Source organism: Antechinus flavipes, chromosome 1, assembly GCF_016432865.1.
Source record: "Antechinus flavipes isolate AdamAnt ecotype Samford, QLD, Australia chromosome 1, AdamAnt_v2, whole genome shotgun sequence".
Taxonomy (NCBI): Eukaryota; Metazoa; Chordata; class Mammalia; order Dasyuromorphia; family Dasyuridae; genus Antechinus; species Antechinus flavipes.
Genome location: NC_067398.1, coordinates 55,750,410 through 55,775,238, shown reverse-complemented (window position 1 = coordinate 55,775,238; position 24,829 = coordinate 55,750,410). Strand labels below are relative to the sequence as shown.

The window sequence follows — 24,829 nt, the reverse complement described above, 5'->3', positions numbered from 1 at the left end:
GTTAGTTCCTCGTTTTCTTCTTAGGCTTGCTCCTGTACGTTAATATCCCAGTTTTGTTCCTGAGAACATCTGATTCCTCTTAAGCTGGCTCTATGGAATCTTAGACTGCCATATTTTATGTGTGCTTCCTCTGAACTCCATGAAACTTACTCTCCCCAAATTTAAGGTACGGCTACACTATTCCCTGAAGTCTCATACATGAAGATGACACGGTCACTTACTCTCAAGATTTTCATCATTTTGACTATGAACCATCTGAGAGGCAATGTGGCAGAGAGGAATTTGCAGTCAAAAGACTTGGATTCCCAAATTGGTGTGATATTACTTATTTGCTGTGTGAATGTAGGCAAGTCACTTCAATTCTTGGCCTTGCTGGTAAAAAGGGGGAGTTAATAATTTAAGGGTTCTTTTTGCTCTACTGCTATGGTTTTTAATGGTCAGAATTAGGTCCCAAATAACAATTCTGTTGGTTGCTGCCACCATCTTCTGAAAAATGAAATTTTCATTAAAACAAAGTAAGAAATTTTCAGTTGCTCTAGCAAAAAATAAAGACCTCTAACAAACATATCTAGATTAGCTGAGATTTTTTTTTTTTATTTTTATCTCTTTGCTGTACAAGGCTGGGCACACATAAGCCAGTAATCAGTGAATGTTGTTGGCTGCCTGACTTATCTAGCCGGCTCCTGGTTATCCTTAGTATTCACTGCAAGCCTCAGCCTGTTCTGGGCTTCAGCATTCCTGACATTGCCAGATGATTTTAAACCCGAATTTTAGTCATGTTTCAGCTTTCTCCTTATATCAAACCTTTTACCAGAGCTGTTAACAAGTATCAAATTTGACTGGATCTCTCCCCCTTTCTCTTCTTTTGGCCCGGTGGAGATGTTTGCAAGCAATGAAATGGAAGAAGTGATGCCTGAATAATCCAAAAACCCAATAATCTGCATTTAAAGAGAGGGGTGGCTGTAGATAAAAAAAGGTACTACCGGGTAATCGGTTTTTTCCCAAGAAGCTGCATTGCCACCTGGTGGCTGATTTTAGAACTACAGAGTGAAGAATTCTATAGGTCTGACACTTACTTAAAAGTGGTCTTGAAAACCCACCCCAGACTGGAGAAATCCTTGAGGGAATTTCTCCTAGACTTGTGGGAATTACCTCCTAGCCTGCACTTGCTAATGGCGGTGTCAGAAAGGACAAAGCTAATTCCTGCCATGACCATCAAGCTCCATGAAAACTGGCTCAAATATTTTGATAATGTCACTGGAATGTATTTGGTCACTTCATTTACCTTTACCCCAGGGGGAATAAAGAGAGTCAGAGGAGGGAGGGCGCCGCTGGCTATCCAGTATGAGATGAGTGACAATTGTTCCTTTCCAAGTAGCACTTCTACCCTTTCAATTTTTCTTTTCAAAGACCCGGGAACTTCTTTATCCTGGATGCTCACTACCCTAGACTTCACACACTGAAGTATTCTCAGCCTCTCACTGTAATTAAGCTTCCTCTGAGAACCTCCATTTTAACGAGACCCAGAACAGAATTGTCTTAGATTCCTTTCCATGCTAATTCCTGACTCCTTCAGACTTTCTCTACAACGTCCCTAAACTATGGACCTTCACTCCTTACTCTCCCCTTTCTCAGCAGTCTTCCCTTATTAGAATGTAAGCTTCTTGAGGGTAAGCTCCTTTCGGTTTATATTTATATTCCTTAACTTAGAGTGGCACCTAGTAAGTGCTTAATAAGTACTAGTTAACTTATTCCCTCACTTTACCCAGATTTCTACTGCGGTCAGGTGAAAATATTGAGTGAAAAGTTCTAAATGATAATTTATGTCCAACTTGAGACTTTTTCTGCATGTGAGATGACATAGATTGTTTGCTTTCTCTTATTTATCCAGTCTTATCTTATATCAGGATTAATTGTCCTTCTCATGGTTATAATTAATCTATCAATCCTTCCCAATTCTACACTTATTTTCTAGGACACACAAAATGACTTATCCAAAAGTAGAAAAATTTACATTATTTGGAGATTGTGGTGTTTGATAAGTCTTAGGGAATTGGATAAGGAAATGTGTGAAGAACAAGAATAAGGACATGGGAATAAGGTGTGCTCCTCAAATGAAATGAATCGTGCCTTTGCTCACAGAAATATCCTGTGGGATTGGACAAGGGTACACTCTGAAAGTTCAATGACGTCACATTTAAAAACACTTTCCTCTGAATAATCCAATAAATAGTATGCTATGTGAACAGAAATCTCAGCTCTTTGGATTTCTTTTTCTTTATCAAATTAGGCTTATTGAACTAAGTCATCTTTAACGTCTCAAAGCTAAATTTCTATTAATCTGTACATTTAAGGATGAATTCTTCCTGAATTATCACTTCAAGAGTTTCCCTACTTTTTCAAACAGTGATTTCTCCTCCCTTTGAACTTTAGGCAGAACATTGGTCATTTAATTTGCCTGGCAATAGTCCCTAACCCGTTTCCCTTTCTTGCTTGGGCATTTTGCAGATTTCTTCACCTTTTAAAATTAAATTGATTACATTTTTTAAAGTTTTAAATTATTTTAAATAATGACATATATCTAATGTTTTACTTACAATTTACAAAACAGCTTTCTTAAAACCCCATGATGCAGGTAGTGCTGTCTGTGTGTGTTACAGATGATGCAACTGAAACCCACTGAGGTTAAATGACTTGTTCGCTATGAAACAGATGTTTCACAAATATTTGTCAAATATCTTTATTCAATAACATAAGTACAAAACACTATCTTGGGGGAAGAAAGTAGAGATGATATGCTCTCAAAAAGTATATTGACTGATAGGCCTCTCCACCAAATATACCTACATCTAATGAGCATATAAATTCTTCATTGATCAAGCATTTTCTCATTTCTTTTTAAGAACTCTTAAAATTGGGACAGCTAGTTGGTGCAGTGGATAGAGCACTAGCGCCGAAGTCAGGAGGAACTGAATTCAAATTTGATCTCACAAACTTAAAACTTCTTAGATCTGTGACCCTGGGCAAGTCACTTAACCCCAATTGCCCCGGGGCGGGGGGGACTCTTAAAATTCCATCTGCTCCTTGCAAACTTCATTTAGCAGTAACATTTAGAGCCAGAAGAGAACTAAAACACATCATCTAGCTTCATTTCCTCATTTTACTGAGAAAACTGAAGCCAAGGAGAGGACATGACTTCTAAGATTACAAAGTAAGAAGTGGTACAACCAGGATAAGTCCTGCATCCTACTTTAAGGTGGCCCACAAGCTCCATCTTTGGCAAATTCTCCTTTGTCATCTTTCTACTGATTCACGACCCTCTCTTCCTTATTCCTCAGGGCCCAATGGACAGCCTTCATGGGAGAGAGTTAATTAATTGGAGGGAGATTTTAAAGAACACCTTGTACATTATTGTTCTATTTGGGGAGGAAGGTGTTCTAGGTAAATGGTAAATTTGATGTCATAGTAACAATTTACATACCAGAACTTGTGTTTCAGATTTCTGAAGGGACACTTTACCGCCTTAGTTAAACTCAGGATACAGAAAATGATTTAACCCCTTCTCCTACTCTCTAGAATGATTCACTATGATCAACATTTACTAATTGACAAGTAATCTTAAAATCTACGGAAAGAAAATGAAAAGCAAAAATGTATTACTGAAGCCTATTTTCATCTCAGTCCTTTGAAATTCTGACCTTTACTGAGCACCTTTGGCCATGAAAATGATTTTCCCAAAGTGCCGATGTGACCACATCAACTCCCCACTCAATAATTTCTAGTTGCTTGGTCCCTATTGGCCTCCAGGGGCAAATATAAAATGCTTCCGAGCATAACCAGCCTCTTTCTCCCTTTCTAGTCTTCTTACACTTAGTCCCCATCATGTTCTCTCTGATCCAGTGACAATGGCTTCTTGGGTATTCCACAACTAGACACTCCATTGCTCAGCTCCAGGCACTTTCTCTGGCTGGTTCTCATGCCCAGAATACTCTTTTCTCAACTCCACTTACTTCTCTCCCTAGTTTTCCTTAAGTTCCCACCTAAAATTCCAACTTCTATAAGAAGCCTTCCCTAAACCTTCTCAATTCCAGTGCCTTCCCTGTTAAAGTATTTCTTATTTATCCTGTATATAGGTTACTTTGTATATTCTTGTTTACATGTTGTCTTCCCTATTAGATTGTAAACTTCTTGAGGCAGAGACTGTCTTTTGCCTCTTTTGTATCACCAGCACTGGCACACAGTAAACACCCTATAAATAAATGTTTATTGATTGATTATTGACAGACTTCTTAGTACTCCCTGAAGTCTACCTCTTCTACATTTCTTTTCTATCGCCTTCATCTTTTGCTGTCTTTTTTTTTTTAAGGAAAAAAAGCTATCCAAAATTGAAGATGTAACCACATTAATACCCTTCCCATCCCCAAAGGCTATCTATTACCTTCGGGATCAAATCTAAAATCTTTTTTGGAGATTAAAGATCTTCATAATCTACCCCTCATCATTTCTCCAGTTTTTTTTTACACCTTATATTCACACCATCTCTCCCAACTTCCCTCATCTACTTTTTGATCCAATGGCACTGGTTTTTGTTGTTCCTCAAGAAACATTCATTTCCCAATTCCAGAGATTTTCACTGGTTGTCCACATGCCTAGAATGTTCTTCATTTCTGCCTTCTGGCTTCCTTTAAGTCCCAACTAAAATTCTACCTTCCAAAGAAAGCCTTTTAGTCTTTTTTAATTTTAGTGACTTTCCCCTATTATGTCCATTTTTTTCCTTTGTAGATCATTTGTAGTTATTTGCACACTGTCTTCCCCATTAGATTGTGAGTTCTCTTGAGAACAGGAACTGTCTTTTACCTTTCTTTGCATCTTTAACGTTTGGCAGTGCTGGGCAGAGTAGTTGTTTGAATCTCATTGATTGACTGACAGTAGTTCTACTCTTTTAAGGATTTCCTTTTTATCTAATAGATAGATGGGCATTCCCCAGATTTCCTGGTTGGGGAGGGCAATTCCCTGGCTTCTCCCTGTGGTAACCAGATCTCCCAACTTTTATGGTTTTAAGGAGAATGAAAACCCTATCCCCCTTTAACCAAGAAGGAGTTGGTTTAAGAAAAAAAAAATTTCCAAAATCATTAAGAAATAACAGGTAACAAACCAGCTCCCCACACACTCCTAATTTCCCTTTACACATCTCAAGATGGAATTGAGAAATATAAATTATTGTTCAGTTGTGCTTGACTCTTCATGGCAGATACTGTAGTGATTTGTCATTTTCTTGCCCAGCTCATTTTACAGATGAGAAAACCGAAGCAAACCGAGTGAAGTCCCCTAGCTAGTAACTGTTAAGGCGAGATAAGTTCTTCTTGACTTCTGCCCTGTGGCTCTATTCACTAAGTAACCGTGCTGCCAAAGGAGATAAAGAGGCAGGAATGCAAACAGAGCCTTCTCCAGTATTAGGATAATGAGTTCAGATTTTTATCTTATCTTTCTGATTAAGGAGAAAGGCCTAGAGGAAAGAAAAGTGACTGTGGAGTTAAGATCTTCTTTGAATATGACACCTACCAGTCTCCTACCGGCCTTTCCTTCCCTACTGCTTTCCTGGACCTAGAAACGTGGGCATATATGCATCCAAACACAATGGAATGTAAGCACTTGGCTGGACACCCTGAGGTTTTTGATTTTGCCTCCGAATCCTCCATCTGGGGCCCAGTTGGTTGGCCTGATTTTGCCCCTTTTCTCTGAGTCTCAGTTTCCTTATTTATCGAACGAAGCCCCACCTAGGACACACAGGGCTGCGCCTCTCGACTCCTGCCTTTGCCCTGGCCGGAACTCACTCATGCTTCTTCCAGAATCTTCTCAAACTGCTCGATCCGTAAGTCTCGGGACATTGCAACAAAGCGATGGGGTGGACGGAACGCTGGGGTAGGAGTCCGGGATGCTGAGTTCAAGTCCCGTCTCAGATTTGGACTTGCTGGGTGATCCTGGCCGAGTCAGTTCCTTCCCAATGACTCAATTCTAAGTCTGGCACTGAGCAGGTACTGTGTGAAGCCTATGAGTATTACTGCTACTACGTTGTACATATTCATATTGATTCAGATGATAGATCGAGGAACTTAAGAGGTGCTCTCCCGCAACCGCAGCAGGCACACAGTAGGTGCTTAATAGATGACATATTGCGTGACTGGATAAACTGCAGAGAAGCGCAATTCAAGGGTGGGGGGGGATTTTCCTTGTCGGGGGCTCCGCACAGCAAATAAGCGACTTAGTGTTTCTTTTTTTAAACGAAGGGGTTGGCCCAGAATAATCCCGAAGGTTGTTTTCAGCTCTTCAGGCTACGATGCCAGCTCGGCCTTCGCCGCTTGCGCAAATCCTTGGCTGAATCTCGGTACGTTTCCTCATATTAAAAGCATAGACCTTTCCGCCTAGTCTCCCTCACAGGATCGCAGTGGAGGACGTTAGAGGCCGAAGATAAACAGCGCACCGCAGAACTCAAGGCGCCTCCCAAACAGCGCCCATTATTGCTCGCCTCCAGCCCAGCTGGCTCCAGGAGCCACCCACGCTGTCTCCTCGGCGCCTTACAGGACAGACGGCTTCTGCGCATGCTCCAGATTGGGTTCTTTCAAGAATGAGGCCGATTGTAAGGGGGAAAAATCTGGGAAGACGAAATCCTGAATTCTCCGTCATTGATAATATCATTGTATTACTTCCTAAATGTTATTTTTTTTTCAGAAATTGGCCATTTTCTGAGGGCCTTATGTGGAGATTCGGAAAAGAGGGTTTCCTATCCAAGACTCCACACACCCCTGTTATATAGTTTGGTTTCCTCGGCTCCGTCTGAACTAGAAGGCGCGCTCAAGGGCTGCTGCGCTTGGCGCAGGCGCGGACGCGGGCGCTGAGGTTGGGAGTTGACATCTCCGGGCTCGGCTCTCTCGGCTTGCGGGACTTTCTGCCCAGAGAGGCTGAGAGGCTAGGAGGTTGTCAGCGCGCACGCGCACGCGCACTTATTAGCGTCCTCGCTGTGGTCCCCTCCACTCCGCTCCCGAGTCCGTCAGGTGCGGCCCCTTCTTCAGCGACCCGGGGGTGCAGCAATCCCGTTGGAGTTTTTTTGGTCGCTCGGGCAGGGGTCCCCGGGAGTGAGAGGGAGGCCTGGCCGTGGCCTCCGCCTCCGGCCGCGAAGGTGGGGGCGATACTGTTCCGCGTCGCCTCCGCTGTCCAGACAGCGCCGCGGCCCTTGCCGGCATCCGAGGAGGGGTCGGACGCGGAGGACTCAGACAACAGCGACTCGTTCTCGTTCCTGGGCCCAATGCAGCCCACCGGCCATAGCCGCCTGAACCCGGAGCCGCGCGAAGATCTGCGGCGACGGCTGTGGCGCCTCATAGAGACCAACCGCGTGATGATCTTCAGCAAAAGCTACTGCCCCTATAGCACCAAGGTGACAGCGGCGCGGGCCGGGGGCGGGGCCGAGGGAGGACCCGGGCTGGCTGCGCTAGGGGACCGCGAACGGCCGGGAGGGGGCGGGGCCGGGGCTGGGGGAGCGGGACTGGGGACTGGGGACTGGGGACTGGGGGGGAGGGGGGGGGGTGTAAGGACCCGGGCTGCCTGGGCTGGGGGACCACGGAGGGCCGGGAGGGGGTTGGCGGGGTGAGGACCCGGGCTGGCTGGGTTAGGGGGCCTTGGATGGCTGGGAGGGGGCGGGACCGGGGGGGTGAGGACCCGGGCTGGTTGGGCTAGGGGCTCCTCGGTTTCAGTCCGAGGCCGAGAAGGGCTAGGGAGTGGGGACCAGCTGGGGGCTGGGGTGCCAAGGTGCCGAACTAGACGATGTAGGGGGTGGGGAGTAAGGATCAGGGACCAGCTAGGGGTTTGGGGCGTGGTGAGAACCCGAGTCAGACGGGGTAGAGGGCGAAGGGTGAGGACCTGGGCAGGACGGAGTTGGGGGTCGGGAGGTGAAGACCCGGGCGGGACAGAGTTGGGGGTCGGAGAGACCTCGGCAGATGTGGTGGAGCACGTGGTTCCTGGAGCTGGATAGGCTAAAGGACCGGCGGGCATGTGGACTCTGGCTGGAGGAAAGAAGGGGGACTCCAAGAGAGAAGGACTTTGCCCTCTGGCGTCCTACGGCCGGACGGGGGAGGGGATGCGCGTTGAGAACCCCGGGCTGGATGGGGGTGCCAGGCAGTGAACTGTGGTGAGGATTGGCCCTTGGGGGCCGTAAGGCTGGATGCCCGGGGGGGAAGAAGGAGCACCCAGGATGGCACGAAGGTATAAATGAGATCGGTCCCGGCTCCTTCAGCCTGAGTCTCTTGGAGGGGCTTCCAGACCAGCTTAATTTTTAGGCCCCATTAAACACCCTCCGTTCTCTGGGAAGGGGGTGACCTCAAGCCATTTCCCAGATCTGTCCAGCCGCCGGAGAAGAAAATAGGCAACCAAGAGGTAAAGACTGTCCTGGTCATGCCAGTTATGCCTTAGAGCAGAGTTCTTGGGACTAAAAACGGAATCTGCTGAGATTTTTCTGGGTGGGCTGGGGCTTTCAGGATGATTGATGGCTCAGAACTTAACCAGGAAATACGAATTTCCTGCCTCCTTGCTCATAATGATTGTGTAGTATATATACCCTTCTCCCATATGTTGGGTCTACACTCTCATCTCTGCTTAAGTTAGATCTTATCTAGTATATTCTGGAAGACTTGTTCCTGATTTTCCCTCAAACTCTGCATTCAGCTTCGTAATAAGTACCTGTTGTGGGTGCTGAGCACTGGGACCGTAACCTGCTCTCCAACAGGTCACAGTCTAATAAGAGGTATTGTCATGTCTGCAAATGAGCGTGTTCCAGAAGCGGGCAGGTGTACCAAGGAGAGGCTAGGCAAGTGAGGCACTTGGTCATGGAGAGAATGACTTCCACGGGGGACAAGTGGTAGAGATGAAAAGTTTAGAGATCAATTCTAAGCATAGGCATGGCTCGCACAAAGGAGAACAAGAGAGAAGCACCTGTCAGGCCTGCTTGTAGGATGTGTTAATGGAGAAATAGGAATTCCGTCTGCAAGGGTGGCTTGGGGTGGCTAGACAGCAGATGAACCACAGGATTAAAGATTTGTGTATATGTTAGCTTTCTGAGCGCCAGAGAACTAGTGAAAGGGGCACCATGATCACAGAGGGAGGAAAGGGATGGACTGGAGCAAGGAACGACAGTTAAGGAACCTTGGGGAGAAGAAATAAGGCTCGAAACTAGAGTGATTGCCTTGGGATAGAGAAACTACAGAAGTCTCATAATGTTAGCTCATATTTTTATAAAGTTTAAAGGTTCACAACCTACATTTGGTCCTGACAATCTTGTGAAGTTGGTAATGTTGGTGTCTGCCCTACACAGACAAGCAAACAATCTTGAGGATGCTTAGTGACCTGTCTGGGGTTCCAAAGATGATGTTTGAAGTAAGATTTGAATCCAGGTCTTTTCACTGCAAAATGGTGTCTGACTGGATGTATAGGGCAACTGAGAGGGAGGATGTAAAACAATTCTAAGATTTTGAGCGATAGTATAACCACTCTTAGAGAAGCAGAAGGAAACAGGAGATTTGGAGACAAGACAAGGGGTTCTGTTTGTTCTATTTTTATTTATTTGATTTTAAAACCAAAGAAGTGATTATCCAGGTAAGAATAAGCCAACAGGCAGTTGGAAATAGATATTGAAGTGTCTGGGGAGAATTTGATTTTGTTTAAGTGCTTAGTAGCCTTTGCTAACATTTATAGAAGTATAGTACCCTTACAAAACATTTGCTGTCCATTATCTCAGTTGATATTCTAACAGCTCTGTTAGATATAGGTTGTGGAGTATTATTTACAGGTGAGGAAGCTGAAACCCAAAGATTAAATGATACTACATATTATTGCATATTACCTATTACTGCATTACTATTAATTATTATTGCATACTACCTATTAATAATTATGCAATTATTATTGCATACTACCTATTAAGTGATAGATCTTAGATTTAACTGAGATTTTTAACTCCCAAATTAGCACCTTTCCCATTCTTCCACACTTAATTTTGGTATTCCCCCACAGAGGTTTTTTTGAATACTGTTATCTAAAGTATTAGCTGTCTGTTCTTCTCAACTATGTGTTATTTACAAATTTTGAAAAAAAGTATTGGCTGCATTTTGCAGAATATTTTGTTGTGTTCAATAGATGAAACGTGTTCTCTGGGAACATGGCTGTATTTACTTTGAAAGTCATTGGGGAAAATCATTCATTTTTGCAGGTATTAATTTTCATAGCCAACTTTTCAGGAATAAGGAACCAGTATTTGTTTTGCCATATGAAGTACATTCCTGTTTATAGCCAATGCAGAATGCCTCGTAGATTTTTCTGAGCTTCAAAATCTGCTTTTCAGTGAGATAGATCCAATTCTTTTCTTGAGAGAGTCATAATAATTGTGGGTTACAAGTAACTTAATAAACATGTTTATAAATTGAATGTGCTAAAAAAAAAAATAGGTGTATTCTACTAAAGCCCTACTCTGATAAAATATCATGTTACAGAAATAAAATTTAGTTTTTCAAAGGTCATGTTTTCTAAAATACAATGGAGTTGCTATATTTGTGGGTGGGAGTAATAAAAATAATCAGAAAATCTAACAGCTAGCATTTATATAATGCTTTAAGATTTACAAAGTACATTATATTTATTATCTCATTTGACTCTGGTGGTCTTGTGAGCTAGGTACTGTTAACCCTCATTTTGCAGATGAATAAACTGAGGCTATCAGAGGTTAATTGATTTTTCCAGGATTCACTGTGTTAGTGCCTGAGGTAGGATTCAGATTCAAGTCTCCTTGAATCCAAATCCCTTCCAAAGAAAGACTCCAATTCCTATCCTGTCTAGTTGCCTACATAATACTAAAAACCAACAAAATCACTAGTTAATTCAGATATACCAGTTTATGGCAAAAATTAAATTGGTTTGGAATTTTTTAAGGAGGTAAATGAAAAATTTCTAACTTCTTATTAGTCATCCCTCCCCCTCCCCTATCAAGTCATTATGTATTTATGTTGATTATATCCTGTATCTATTTTGTACATATACTACATTTACATATCTATGAACATATAATATCTTTCAGTAAATTGTAATCATCTTGAAGAAGGGGTATCACTTTTGGGAATGTATCCCCAAAGCTTAACAGTACTTGGCACGTAGAAGGTACCTTTATTGACTTTTTGTTAAATTATGTTCTGTTTCAAATTCTCAATTCTTTTAGAATAATTTAAAGTCCAGTCAAATTTACCAAATATTCATTAAATGCTTCTTACGTGCAAAACATTGATCTATCCCTTCTATCCAATTTTCCCTTCCATCCAAGTTCATCCTGCTCAAAATTATTATTCAAAAGACAATAAGAATATACAGGTAAAAGCTCTTTAAAAGAAAAATTGGTCTATTTTCAATGTTTTATTTTAGTAATTCACATTTTAATTAGAGTCTATCATAAATTGATCCTGAAATTTATTCAGCAAATTTTTGTTATAGGTAAAAGAACTCTTTACTACTTTGGGAGTAGAATGTAAAATCTTGGAACTTGATCTAGTTGGTAAGTAAAATATTTAGCATGTAGTGTTTATATGAAATTTTTCTAAAATGTATTATCCACTTATTACAAGTAAAGCAGACAATTCTGGTCAACCTTTAGCAATGTATTTTAAAGGCAGTGAATCAGCATGGGCTAGAATGCAGAATATTTGGTTTGGATTTACATTTTTAGGATGGAGAAGGATGCAGAATGACATAAGCTTTTAATTTGATAGCAATGTCTTTTAAAGAAATTCTTTTATTCATAAGCCTAGATAAGGCAAAGAAAATGGAAAGAAATCACCCTTGTTGCCAGCCCTTCAATACTCATTCATCTCTTTCTAAATTACCCTTGAGGATTCCTATAAGAGATAAGGTTTGAGACAATATTTATATAAATTTAAGAAGTGAAATAATTTTCAGCTCTTGGAATCTCAGATAGAGTGTGGGGGAAGTAGGGTTTAGGAGAAGAAAATTCTATTTTTGACTTTGCTTTGCTTTTTTCAAACATAGTATCATAGAAGCATTTTGCTAGTTAATACTGATTTGGTTGAAATTTTGTTAATTGGCTTTTACCAGAAAAATTTATTTATATTAGTATAATTAGTGGATTTTAGAAGAAAAGCAAAAGCTGTTAACCCTCATTTCTTCATTTATATGTTTTTTTTTTTTTTAAGGCAGAATCACCTCCATTCAGAATCTTAATTTTTTATTTTTTATTTTAAGTATGTAGTCTGAACTTAAACTTGTATAAAAAGACTTCAGTTCATTTCATAAAATCTTTGAAAATTTTCTCAGTGTCTTTTAACTTTTTATTCCTTAGATGATGGACCCAGGGTTCAAGACCTGTTATTGGAGATAACTAGTCAGAAGACAGTACCTAATATATTTGTGAATAAAATCCACATGGGTGGATGTGACAAAACTCTGCAGGTAGTGTGGTTTACTTTGAAGCTTGAACTGAAGTGAATGAATTGAGATAATAATCCTTAACATCAATAATACTGTAATTTAAGAATGCTTGTCAGGCAAAGTCCATCAGCAAGAGATAGAAAGAGAAATTCTATTTAAAATAACTATAAACAAAATAAAATATTTGGGTGTTTACCTGCCAAGACAAACCCAAGAACTATATGAACACAATTACAAAATACTTCACACAAATTAAGAAATAAACAATTGGAAAGATATCAATTGCTCATGGGTGGGCCAAGCTAATATAATAAAAATGACAATTCTGCTTAAATTGATCTACTTGTTCAGTGTCATATCAAGCAAACTGCAAAAAATTATTTTATAGAACTATAAAAAATAATAATAACTCATCTGGAAGAACAAAAGGTCAAGATTATCAAGGGAATTAATGGAAAAATAAAAATAAAAAGGATGGTGGCTTAGCCAGTACCAAATCTAAAACTACATTATAAAGCAGCAATCATCAGAACCACTGACTAAGAAATAGAATGGGGATTAGGGAATAGATTAGATACACATGACACAATAATCGAAGCCTATAGTAAGCTAGTATTTGATAAAGCCCCAAACTTCAGTTTCTAGAATAAGAACTCACTATTTGACAAAAATTGCTGAGAAAATTGGAAAATAATACGTAAGAAACTTGACATAGACCTACATCTCACATTCCATATAAAAGAATGTCAAAATGGCTACATGATTTGGGCATAAAGAATGATACCATAAACAAAATAGAAGAGCAAGGGATAATTTATAAGATTTTTGGAGAAGGGATGAATTTATGACCAAAGAAGAACTGGAGAACATTATAAAAGGTAAAATGGACAATTTTGATTATATTGAATCAAAAAGGTTTTGCACAAACAAAAAAAAGAAACAAGACTAAAAGGGAAGTACAGTACAAAGCTGGGGAAAAAATCTTTACATCCAGTGTTTCTCATTTTTAAAATATATAAAGAACTGTGTCAAATTTATAAGAATACAAGTTACTCCCCAATTGAGAAATGGTCAAAGGATATGATCAGACAATTTTCAGATGGCAAAATTAAAGCTATCTATAGTCATATGAGAAAATGCTCTAAATCACTTAATGATTAGAGAAATGCTAATTAAAACAATCCTGAAGTACCATTTCACCTCTCATATTGTCTAAAATGACAGGAAGAGATAATGATAAATTTAAGAGATGTGTAGAGGACCACAGACAGTGGGGGAACTTTAGATGCTGAATGCTGAGCCAAATAAGAGAGCCAGGAATGTATTGTATCCAATAACAACAAGAATGTGTCATGATCAACTATGACAGACTTGGTTGTTCTCAGTGGTTCACTGATCCAAAGCAATACTAGTAGACTTTGCAGAGAAAATGCCATCTGCATCCAGAAAAATAACTAGAGAGATTGAATATAAATCAACACATGCTATGTTCACTTCTTTTTTCTGTTTTTTTCTCTCCCTTGGTTTTTTCCTTTTGTTCTGATTTTTCTCTCCCAACAAGATTCATGAAGCAATGTATGTTTAAAAAAAAAAAGAATGCTTTTTAGGAAAAAGGGGATGCTGAGCCCCAAAACAAAACAAACAAAAACTCAAAAACTGACACTTGCTTAGAATGGCGAAGACAACAGTAGTGATGGCAGTAATGTAGGAAGGTAATTGGACAGCTTCATGTGAGTACTTAGGGGAGTACTGGTTATATTCCCAGTGTTTCAAGAAAGTCGTTATGACTGACTAATAAATCGGTTTAAAAAGTGAATAAGGAAATCAGAATTCTGTTTAAAGGCAAAATAAGAATAAAATAAGTTAGATCAAATAGTGATAGATGGTAGTTAAATTTTAGCCAGGTGAAGATAGTTTATACTCCATATTTCAATGTTTTTAAATGTTCAAAGGGAGTTGGGGCAAAATGTTATGTATTTTTTAAAGAAATAGTTTATATTAGTTCAGTAGTTTTTGACAGATTATAATATATGAGAAGTTCTACCATTTCCTAGTTGATGAACATCTATTATTCAAAGTTTTCTATCACCACAAAAGTGATCTGTTAAGGCATTTAACAGAATCAGTAAGCAAGCATTTATTAAACAACAGTTATGTGTACTGTACTATGCCAGGTGCTGAGGATATAAAGTCAAATATAGAACAGTTCTTGCCTTCAAAGAGCTTACATCTTATTGAAAGAAATAACACATTCCCTTACAGTAAATTAAAAAAAAATGTATACAAGGCAAATGTAAAGTAATTTGAAGGGATAAGTAAAGGCATATGTAGGAAATGACACTTAAACTGCACTTTTAAGGAATTAGATAATCCAAAGAAAAGAGGTCACGAGAGTGTGCATGCTAGTCATGGGGAACAATCTGAGCAAAGGCATGGAGGTGGGAGATGGAATGTTGTGGACAAGTTGCAGCAAGTAGGTCAGTTTGACTGGAATGAAAAATGTGTGAAATTGGAGTTTAAAAAGCTGCACATGGTAAGCAACTAGAAAGTTGTGCAGAATTAACAAGTTTCTTTCTTTCTTTCTTTCTTTCTTTTTTTTTTTAACACATAAAGAACAAGAAATGAATGGAAAAGAAGGGCTCTTCTTAAATCCAAATTTAAAAAATCCCAATTCATTTAAATAATGATAGATTATTGAAATTCAATCAAAATTAAATAGTAGTAGAAAATAGCTTAAGTTTAATCAAAGAGACCCTTTATGTATAGATATTTGTGGTTCTTTAAATATTATTCTTTTTTGTGTACTTTAAAATATATGATGTTAGCAATTAGTGATTATTAAACTAAGTAAAATATTTAAAAAATTTTAGATATAATATTTATGATTTAATTAATCAAGTCAGGATTGGGAGCTGATGTGAAAAAGACAGTAATTTCAATTGGTTAGAACATGGTGCCTGCAACGCCATAACCATGGGTTTCATTCATTGATTTTACATCAGTAAGACTTTTTCAGGGCCACAGATTCTAGTCTCAACTAGTTCTCTTGTAGTTAACTATAAAGCATTGATCATAAGGGGGTATACTTAATGACAAAATGGCCTAGTATAGTCTGTGATTGCTGTTGAATAAACAGCTGAAAACACATGATCTACTGGACATTATTATCCTCATAAATAAAAAATAATGGCACTTTATTTTAACTATACAGAGGTCTTGGAAAATGATCCTTTCCAATTGGTTAACAATAGTTATAAAATTTTGGTAACCATTCCAAGGGAAATGCCTTATTAATCTTCTATAGTTGAAGTGGGAACAAAGATGTAGTCTCTAGGTAGGTGGCATTTGCTGTCAGGTGATGATATAGTCTGATATAGTTTCTGACAAACTAGATGCTGATTAATAGCCATCTAGGGAATCCCGCTCATAAAGCTTCCAAATTGGTTGTTTCCTAAAATATTTAGAAAACAAACATTGATTGAAGAGAGTGAAAATGACTAAGATTTTTTAAAAATGAATGTCACTTGCTCTCATATTCATATTAGACATTCTATATAAATTATAGGCTCACCAGAGTGGTTTACTACAGAGACTTCTACAGGATGAGTCAGCGACTTATGAATATGATCTTATTGTAATTGGTGGTGGTTCTGGTGGACTGGCGTGCTCTAAGGTAAGAGAACCTAAAGGAATAAATGGATGCTTCCCTTACTAATTGTTAGAAGCCGTTTCTTGGAACTTTCTTTTTTTCTTTGTAAGCTTTCCTGTGAAATTTCTGTTTTAATAATCAACCTTGATAAGATAGAAGTTTGTCTTTTTTTGTGATGTGATAATATACATAGTTTTGTCTCGTGTTTGAACAGAAGGAAATATTTTGAAAAAGCTTAAGATTTTTAATATCTAGCTTTTCTTTTTGTAGGAAGCAGCAGTTTTGGGGAAGAAGGTTATGGTACTAGATTTTGTTAAGCCATCTCCTTTGGGTACAACATGGGGTAAGCTGTTTTGACTCTTTTTTTGTTTGTGTTTAAAATCTCACTGTCACCATAGTGATGTCTGAATTCCTTGTATTATCATTGTCAATACTCCTGAATAGTAATTTCTCTGATATTGTTGGCTGTCTTAATATAAAATTGTAGAAGGCGGAACTTTGGAGAAGTATGCTTGAAATAGTATACTTGAAACAAGGTGTTAACTCATGCAGTTGAGGAGATGATTGTTCTCTAGTTCACATATATACTTAGTACTTAGCATGGTGATGTAATGTTTCTCTGCGTTCACACATAATCAGTATGCTGTAATGATGTAATTACAATAAGGTATATAAGGGCCAACAAGGACTGGAAGAGAGACATTCTATCTTTGACTATCCTAGTGGTAGCTTTCCTGCCTCCTGAACTGTGGGGGAGACTGGCAGACTGCTGGGAGAAACTGGGGACAGTCAGTCAGACTGTGAGTTAAACTGCTGGAAGAGACTATGGAGCAGACTGGTTCAGACTGAGAGACTGAAGGAGACAATAAAAACTTTGGACTTTATTCCTGATTATTCTCATGGTGATTATTCTGCTAAGACCAAAACTAGTCTCAAGGCCCTCCAGAAAGCTGGCCTGGACATTACTTAAAATAGATTAGGTTTTTGTTTGTTTCTGTTGTTGTTCTATATGTCCTTAATTGAATGAACTTTTCCTTGTAGGATAAAAATTACAAAGAAAACAAGAATATCTTTTAATTGTTTCAGAATTTATAGTACAGGATTTTCTTTTGATTTGATTTTTTTTTCTCATATATTTCTTTACCAATCTGCAAAAATAAATTCAGGATTGTAAATTTCTTTCTAAATCTATATTTCTTTTGAACTTAAATATCTCTCATAAGAGTATTTATATATACAAAATAGAACTCTATTTTACTTGGTAATCCCATGGATTCACAATTATCATCTCTAGGCTGATGATTCCCAGATTTTATTATCCAAACATTAAATTATCTCCCAACCTTGTATCTTCAGTTGCCTATTGGATATTAGAACCAGATGTCCCATTGGCATCTGGTTCAATCTCAAAACTGAGCTCATTAACTTTGTCCTACATCTCTCCCCTCTTCTTATTACTGTGGAAGGTACCACCATGCTAGGGTCCGCCTTAATTCTTGCTCTTTCACCGCCCCCATCCATTCAGTTGCCATGACATGCTGAGTCTATCCTCGCAGCCTCTCTCTCTTTCTCTTTTGCTATCACTACTGTCGTGGCCCAGATGCCCTTTACTTCACTCCTAGACTTTTGTAGGAGCTTTTTGGTTAATGTCCCTGCCTCAAGTCTCCCCTCCTCCATCCTCCACTTCACAGCCTAGTTGACCTTCCTAAAGGGTGGGTCTGGTTGTGTTTCACAAACACACAAACACACACACACACACACACACACACACCCCATCCATTCATCTCCAGTGGTTCTATATCACTGATAGGAGCAAATAGAAAGTCCTCTGGCATTGAGTTCTTCAAAACTGGGCTCCTTTCTGTCTTTGCAGGCTTTTGACACCATCTTCCCCTCCACATAGTCTGTGAGCCAGGAGGACAGTGGCCTTCTTGCTGTTTCTTGTACAACATTTTCATTCCCTTTCTCCCCATACTTTGAATTCTTTCTTCCTTATTTTGGTCTCCATCTTCAAGCCTCCTTGGCTTCCTTCAGATCTCAACTAAACTCCCACCTTCTATAAGAAGCCTTTTCTCATCTCCCTAATTGTAGTGTTTTTTTTTTTCTTTGTAATTATTTCCAATTAATCTTGTCTGTAACTTTCTGTTTTTACCTGGTTGTTTGTGTATAGTCTTCCCCATTAGATTTTGACCTTCTTGAAACAGTCCCTGTTTCTGCCCTTCTTTACATCCTTAGTGCTTAGAATAGTGCCTAGATTATAATAGCTGCTTCATAAATGCTTATCTATCCACACTAATTGATAAAGTGAGGATCACATGTGAAACTATGAATCTCGTTTCCATATTGATTTGCTTTTAAATAAGTAACAAACTTAACATGTTTCTTTCAAAGTTGTTCTCATTTTTCTGCTTCTTTTTGAGCTTTCTTCTTTCTATTCTTATCTGGGCACTTTTAAAAATGCTTCAGTGACTTTTACTGTTTTCTTTTTTTAATCACCATTGTTCCCTCAACTTTTGTTTTTTCATTTTCTTCCTCTCCCCCAGTTCCTCCATATACAGTATCTAATCCACACCACAAATAGAATAAACCTCTCAGGTTGCTACCCTACTACTTTTAAGACTCAAACCCAGCTGAACATTGATACTATACTATTTATATGCCAACATCAATATAAGTTTGAGCCATAAATCCTACTATATTTCACTGAGGTATAGAGATGAAACCTGGGCTTACAAAAGCTGTAACAAAGCAGAGTTACAACTCTGATCTTCCCAAACTGGAAAAAGTTTGAGACTGGGCCTTTTGTCAAGGCCAGCCTTGTGAGCTATGTTGAATTTTTTAGTGCAGCATAGGTTAGAATACCATCTGCTAAAACCTATAGATAGGAGGTGATCTGTTTTAGTTGAAGAGGCATCAGCAGTGATGAAATTACTGATCCATAAGCAGACTACAGTGCTGCAGGATAGTGGGTAAGGTCATTGGACCTGGAGTTAGAAAGGCCGCTGTTTGAATCCTGACCCTTAACCTTTAGCAAATCAAGTAACCTCTCCACAGTTCATTTCCTTCATTTGCAGATATATCTGTAGTGCTTCACCATGTTGTTGTGAAACTCACATGAGAACATATGCCAAGGGCTTTGCCGACCTTAATTCATTGTCAAAATATACCTTCCCCAAGGAGATCCTAGGCCCATCTTCCTCCCCCGTCCTCCCATTTCTGACACTGAATCAGTTTCCGTGGGCATTCTCCCTTAGATTTGGTATGATATAGTGCTAAGGAAGCCTTCCATCTTTGACCTGATGGCCACCAGAACAGTGATTTTTCAAATTTCTTTTTTCAGAAGAATAGTGAATCCAAGTCATTAATTTTCTTTTATGACTTTCTGAGGATTCAGTATTATCACACAGCTTGATTTTTCTGATTTTCTGTTTTTATAAACAAAAAATTCATACTCTTAACTTGATAAAGAAATCATGTCATAGTATATCATATTAAACTTGATGGAGCAGATAGAAACATGCCTTCTTTAACTTGTTTCTGATATTTACTGTTATGTAGGGATCCTCTGGGATAATTTGAATGTAAATAATAATGCCTTGTTGCCTTAGTATGCCCTATTCTTTGTCTTAGAGTGAACTTGATTGAATCTTTTGTAAGGTTGGTATTTTACTTTTAAATTCGAAAGCCTTATTGACAATGCAGTTGTCATATGCCTTTAGTATAAATAGATGACAGAGCAACTCTACCTTTTTCTGTCTTCTTTCTTCTAATTGAATGTAGCATGGGGTATTCGTCATGAAGTTCATTTATCTCAGACTATAACTTTCTTTTCCCCAATAAAATCCCCATGATTTTATTATCTTTTATAAGTTTGATCTTATTCTGTCTAGAAAAACTCAGTAATTGATTAGTCCTTTCTTTGAGACCAGGGATCTATAAATTTGTTTTTTTGTTGTTTTAATATCTTGCTAATTGTATTTCTTTTTTTAATTTAAAGCTTTTTCAAAATATATGCATGGATAATTCTTTGACATTAACCTTTGCAAAACCATATGTTCTAATTTCCCCCCTTCCCCCTTAGATGGCAAGTAGTCCAATATATGTTAAACATGTTAAAATATATGTTAAATCCAAATATATGCATACATATTCATATAGTTATCTTGCTGCACAAGAAAAATCAAATCAAATTGGAAAAAAATGAGAAAGAAAACAAAGTGTAAGCAAACAACAAAAAGAGTGAAAAGGCTATGTTGTGGTGCACATTCAGTTCCCATGATCCTCTCTCTGGGTGTAGATGGCTTTCTTCATCACAAGATCATTGGAACTAGCCTGAATCATCTCATTGTTAAGAAGAGCCATGCCCCTCAGAATTGATCATTGTATAATCTTGAGGCCACATATGATGCTCTCCTGGTTCTGCTCATTTCCTTTTTGCTAATTGTATTTCAAGATAGTTGGTGTCTTTTGTAATCCTATGTATTTAGAAACATGCTTCTGAGAAGGCAAGTCATCAAGCATTTTAGGGCCTAGTGTTCCAGACATTCTGACTCTGCTAGATTCTGAGGATACAAAGAAAGCAAGAGTCCCTGTTTTCAAGAAGCTCATAGTCTAATGGAGGAAACAACATACAAACAGCTAGGCCCAAACAATATAGGCAGGATAAACTGGAGGTCAAGCCAGAAGGCCCTGGCATTAAAGGGGATGGGGAAAGGCTTCTTGTAGAAAGTAGAATTTTAGCTGAGATCTGAAGGAAGCTAGGAGGCCAAAAGATGGAGGTAAAGATGAGAGAGGAGAGGACTCAGGCTGTGGGGAGAAAGTTGGTGAGAATGCAGAGTCGTGTATGAGAAACAGCAAGGAAGTCATTGTTACTGGTTCCTAGACTTTTTGGAAGGGACTAAGATGTAAAAAGACTGGAAAGGGCTTTGAATGAGAAGCAGAATTTTAGATTTGATCCCAGCAGTAATAACCACTGATGATTGGTGTGTGTGGATGTGTGTGTGTACGCGCGCGCGCGCGGTTGTGAGACCCTTTAGGAAGGTCAGGCAGTTGAAATGGAGAATAGACTACAGTGGGAGGAGACAGGCAGACCAATCCCAAGTGTGAAATGAGGATGGTCTGCCCCAGGGGGCCAGCACTGTCAGTGGAGAAAAGGGGACACACACAAGACTGATTTTGAAGGGAAAATTGACAGGACTTGGCAATAGAAGGGGTGTGGGAGTAAGAGAGAATGAGGAGTTCAGCTTATGGGAAGAATCTCAGTGCCTTGGACAGTAATGGGAGCAGTAGAAAGGTGTCCATAGGTTTTACTTTACTGCTAAAAGGGACCGGTGACTTCAAAAAAGCTTCAGAATTGTTAAGAGTGATAGCTAGGTTGGTATTGTTCTTTAGGGCAGTTATCTTTCAACTGCTTAAAATCACACTAAGACTTCTGGAACACCTTAAATTTCTCCCCTGGCAGCAGCATAACACTAGCCATTCAGTAAACACATAATCCAATGAAAACATCTAAATTATGATTCTCTTTTCTTAGGTCTTGGTGGCACTTGTGTAAATGTTGGCTGTATTCCTAAAAAGTTGATGCATCAAGCTGCCCTTTTGGGGCAAGCCTTACAAGACTCCAGGAATTTTGGCTGGGAGTATGAGGAAAATGGTAGGTAATGAGTTATCAAAAAACTAGGAAAGAAGTAGAGAGTGAATCACTTACCCTTTTTTATCTAAGTGTGAAATTGCCTTTACTATGCATAATATTTGCAGGTGAGAATTATGAAGTCCATCCATAGAGAGTGAAAGTGGGTTGTATTAGGCGATTCAGCCCAACTTCTTGTTCTGTACCTTGTTAGACTACAAATGAAGTTCTGGGAGCCACACTTGAAAAAAGATATCCAGAGAGAGCAGAACCTATCCAGAGAAGGCCCCGTAAGCTTGAAGAAGCCAGGCATCAAATTTCAGAAAAAAGCCAGAAAGCTAGAGCTTCTTCCCTTAGATAAAAGACCACTTAGAAAGGAACCTGAGACCTGTCCTTAGTCAGCAAGGGTCTTTAAGGCAAGAATTGGGGGGCTGCCTTTCATTGTTGCCCAGTGAGACATAATGAGAATTGATGGAGAATGATTCTAGGAGAGATGATGATTTCTAACAGAGCTGAGCTATGGACTGCCTAGCAAAGGACGTCCCCCTTCCCCCTTTTTAAATGTCAATAGTATTTTATTTTCCAAACATCTGTAAAGATAGTTTTCAATATTCATTTTTGTAAGACTTTGTATTATAATCTTTTCTCTTTCTCTTTCCTTCCCCTCCCCCAAGACAGACAGCAAGCACTCTGATATAGGTTAAATATGTGCAATTCTTTTAAACATTTCCATATTTGTCATGTGCAAGAACAAAAGGGAAAGACCATGAGAAACAAACAAAAAGTGAAAATACAGCCAGATTTGACAGAGATGTTTATGAAAAGAAAATGTTTTACTTCTTTGACTAGGAAAGGATTTGCTAAGTTCTCAGGGAACATAATTTTTTTTATTATGTTTATTATGTTTTTTAAATTATGTTGTTTCAGGATTTGAAAGAAAAAGAAAAAAAAACACATCAGAAGCCCTGCATAGTCCATTTCCTTTATGTGTAGCCCCATTCTCACACAGACACATTCTCACACCAACTTGAGTTGGTGCTTTCTGAGCTTCACAGTTTAGAGGATGTGAAAGATTCAGAGAGGAGGAGGGTTGGGGGGTGGGGGGGCTGGGGCTAACCAGACTATGTTGGGAACAGGTATTGGAGCAGCACCATGGGGAAGAGAGCTGGCTGAGCAGTGTGAGAGCTTTCTGACTGACACTCAAAGCCCCCTTGCACCACAGCTTCCTCATTTGTAAATTAGTAAAAAGGATCCCTTTCATCTCCAACTTAAGGATCTGGTGAAGAATGAGTCTTTTAATTTAAATTAATGGTGACATAATAACTGATGGGGTTCAGGAAGCAGAGCAATGCTGTGGAAATATCCCAGGGCAGGAATTCAGAGGCTTGGGCACTAGTTTGGGCTTTGCTGCTGACTAAGGGACTGCGACTAGGGGCTAGTCAGAATCCTCTGGGCAGGTCCCTTCAGCACACATCTATTCAGTACCTTATTGTGCAAGTGGAGGCTCAAAAGCACATCTCTGCCTTCAAAGAGCTTATATTCTATTGGTTGATAGGGTTTATTAAGAACAAGAAGGACAATATTTAAAATTAGTTATTCGACATGAGTCTTATTTTGTCAATTAGTGGCACCTCTCTCATTGATGAAATACAACTTTTTTCCCCCTTTCTTTCCCCATGCTTATTGCTTAGACACATCCCACCCCCATTCCCTAAATTTGGTCCACAATTTATCTCCAGGCTTTTCTTCCCAATCTTGGGATACCATATCTCCAAGTTCTATTGTAACAGTGCCTGCAGGTTCATGAACACACTTATTTTAAAGGCCCAAACTGAACAAGTTCCTGGAGTTGTGGCTGGTAGTGGTGGTTTTAACTAAGGTGAAAACTTCTACCACAGTTTGTCCTAAATCTTAACTCTTTGGGGGAACTTGTTTAGGAAGTGTTAGTTAGGAAAGGGTAGTGACTTGAACATTTGTGGATTCTTTTTGTTGTTGTTATTTTTAAAGACGATCTCCCCATCTCATTCAGACTGAAAAATAGAGGCTTCTATGGGCTTAATGCCTCTGCTGATCAGTATGGGACTTTTGATTTTCTCTATTTTATAATCTTGGCCAGTTTTCTCCTCCTTAAGCAACCTGGTAGGCCTTCCTTTCTGAAGGCTTACCATTTCTGAAACTTAACTTAGTGTAGACACTCAATCTACAGCTCAGGGCTCTTGGAGCTCAAGGGCATCTGCAAACTTCAGCTTCCTCCTTAGTTGGGATTACAGGTGTGTACCTGATGTGGGGATTCATCACTACTCAGAAAGTAATAAAAAAAAAAAGTTACTTTTTTTTGCCTGAGGCAATTTGGGTTAAGTGATTTACCCAGAATCACACAGCTAGAAGTGTTGTGTCTTGAGGTCACATTTGAACTCAGGTCCTTCTGACTTCAGGGCTGCTGCTCTATCCAGTGTACCACCTAGCTGCCCAAAACAGTCACTTTAAAAAAAGTTTTAATAATAGCTTTTTTACTTTTAAAATACAAAGATAGTTTTCAACATTCACCCTTGCAAATCTTGTGTTCCAAATTTTTCTCCCTTCCTTTTCCCCAGTCCCCTCCCCTAGATAGCAAGTAATCCAATATAAGTTAAGCATGGTGCAATTCTTCTAAACACATTTCCACATTGACCTTACTGCATAAGAAAAATCAGATCAAAAAGGGAAAAAATGAGAAAGAAAAAAAAAAAAGCAAGCAAACAATTTAAAAAAGATGCAGATAACTATGTTGTGGTCCACAATTAGTCTTCCTGGTTCTCTCTCTGGATGCAGATGGCTCTTTCTATCACAAGTCTATTGGAATTGACGCGAGTCATTTCATTGTTGAAAAGAGCCAAGTCCATCACAATTGATCATCACATAATCTTCTTGTTGCTGTATACTCTCTTGTACTGTGTATCTCTTGGTTCTACTCACTTCACTCAGCATCAGTTCATGTAAGTCTCTCCAGACCTCTCTAAAATCATCCTGCTGATCATTTGTTACAGAACACTAATATTCCATAACATTCATATACTATAATTTATTCAGCTATTCTC

At 39.1% G+C, this 24,829-nt stretch overlaps 1 protein-coding gene across 2 annotated transcripts in view; it reads left to right on the top strand.

Moving 5' to 3' along the window:
* Positions 1-6,598: 6,598 nt before the first annotated feature.
* The window catches only part of TXNRD3 (thioredoxin reductase 3), a 33,983-nt gene continuing 15,752 nt past the window's right edge, over positions 6,599-24,829 (top strand). The window contains exons 1-6 of one of the 2 annotated variants that reach the window (XM_051983062.1): positions 6,599-7,432; positions 11,524-11,584; positions 12,386-12,495; positions 16,040-16,147; positions 16,394-16,466; positions 21,657-21,776. In XM_051983062.1, the coding sequence (XP_051839022.1) occupies positions 7,304-7,432; positions 11,524-11,584; positions 12,386-12,495; positions 16,040-16,147; positions 16,394-16,466; positions 21,657-21,776 (601 nt within the window). In that variant the 5' untranslated portion in view covers positions 6,599-7,303. Of the gene's footprint in view, positions 7,433-7,899; positions 8,428-11,523; positions 11,585-12,385; positions 12,496-16,039; positions 16,148-16,393; positions 16,467-21,656; positions 21,777-24,829 lie in introns of those variants that run through there. The other variant, XM_051983070.1, reaches the window with a different exon arrangement.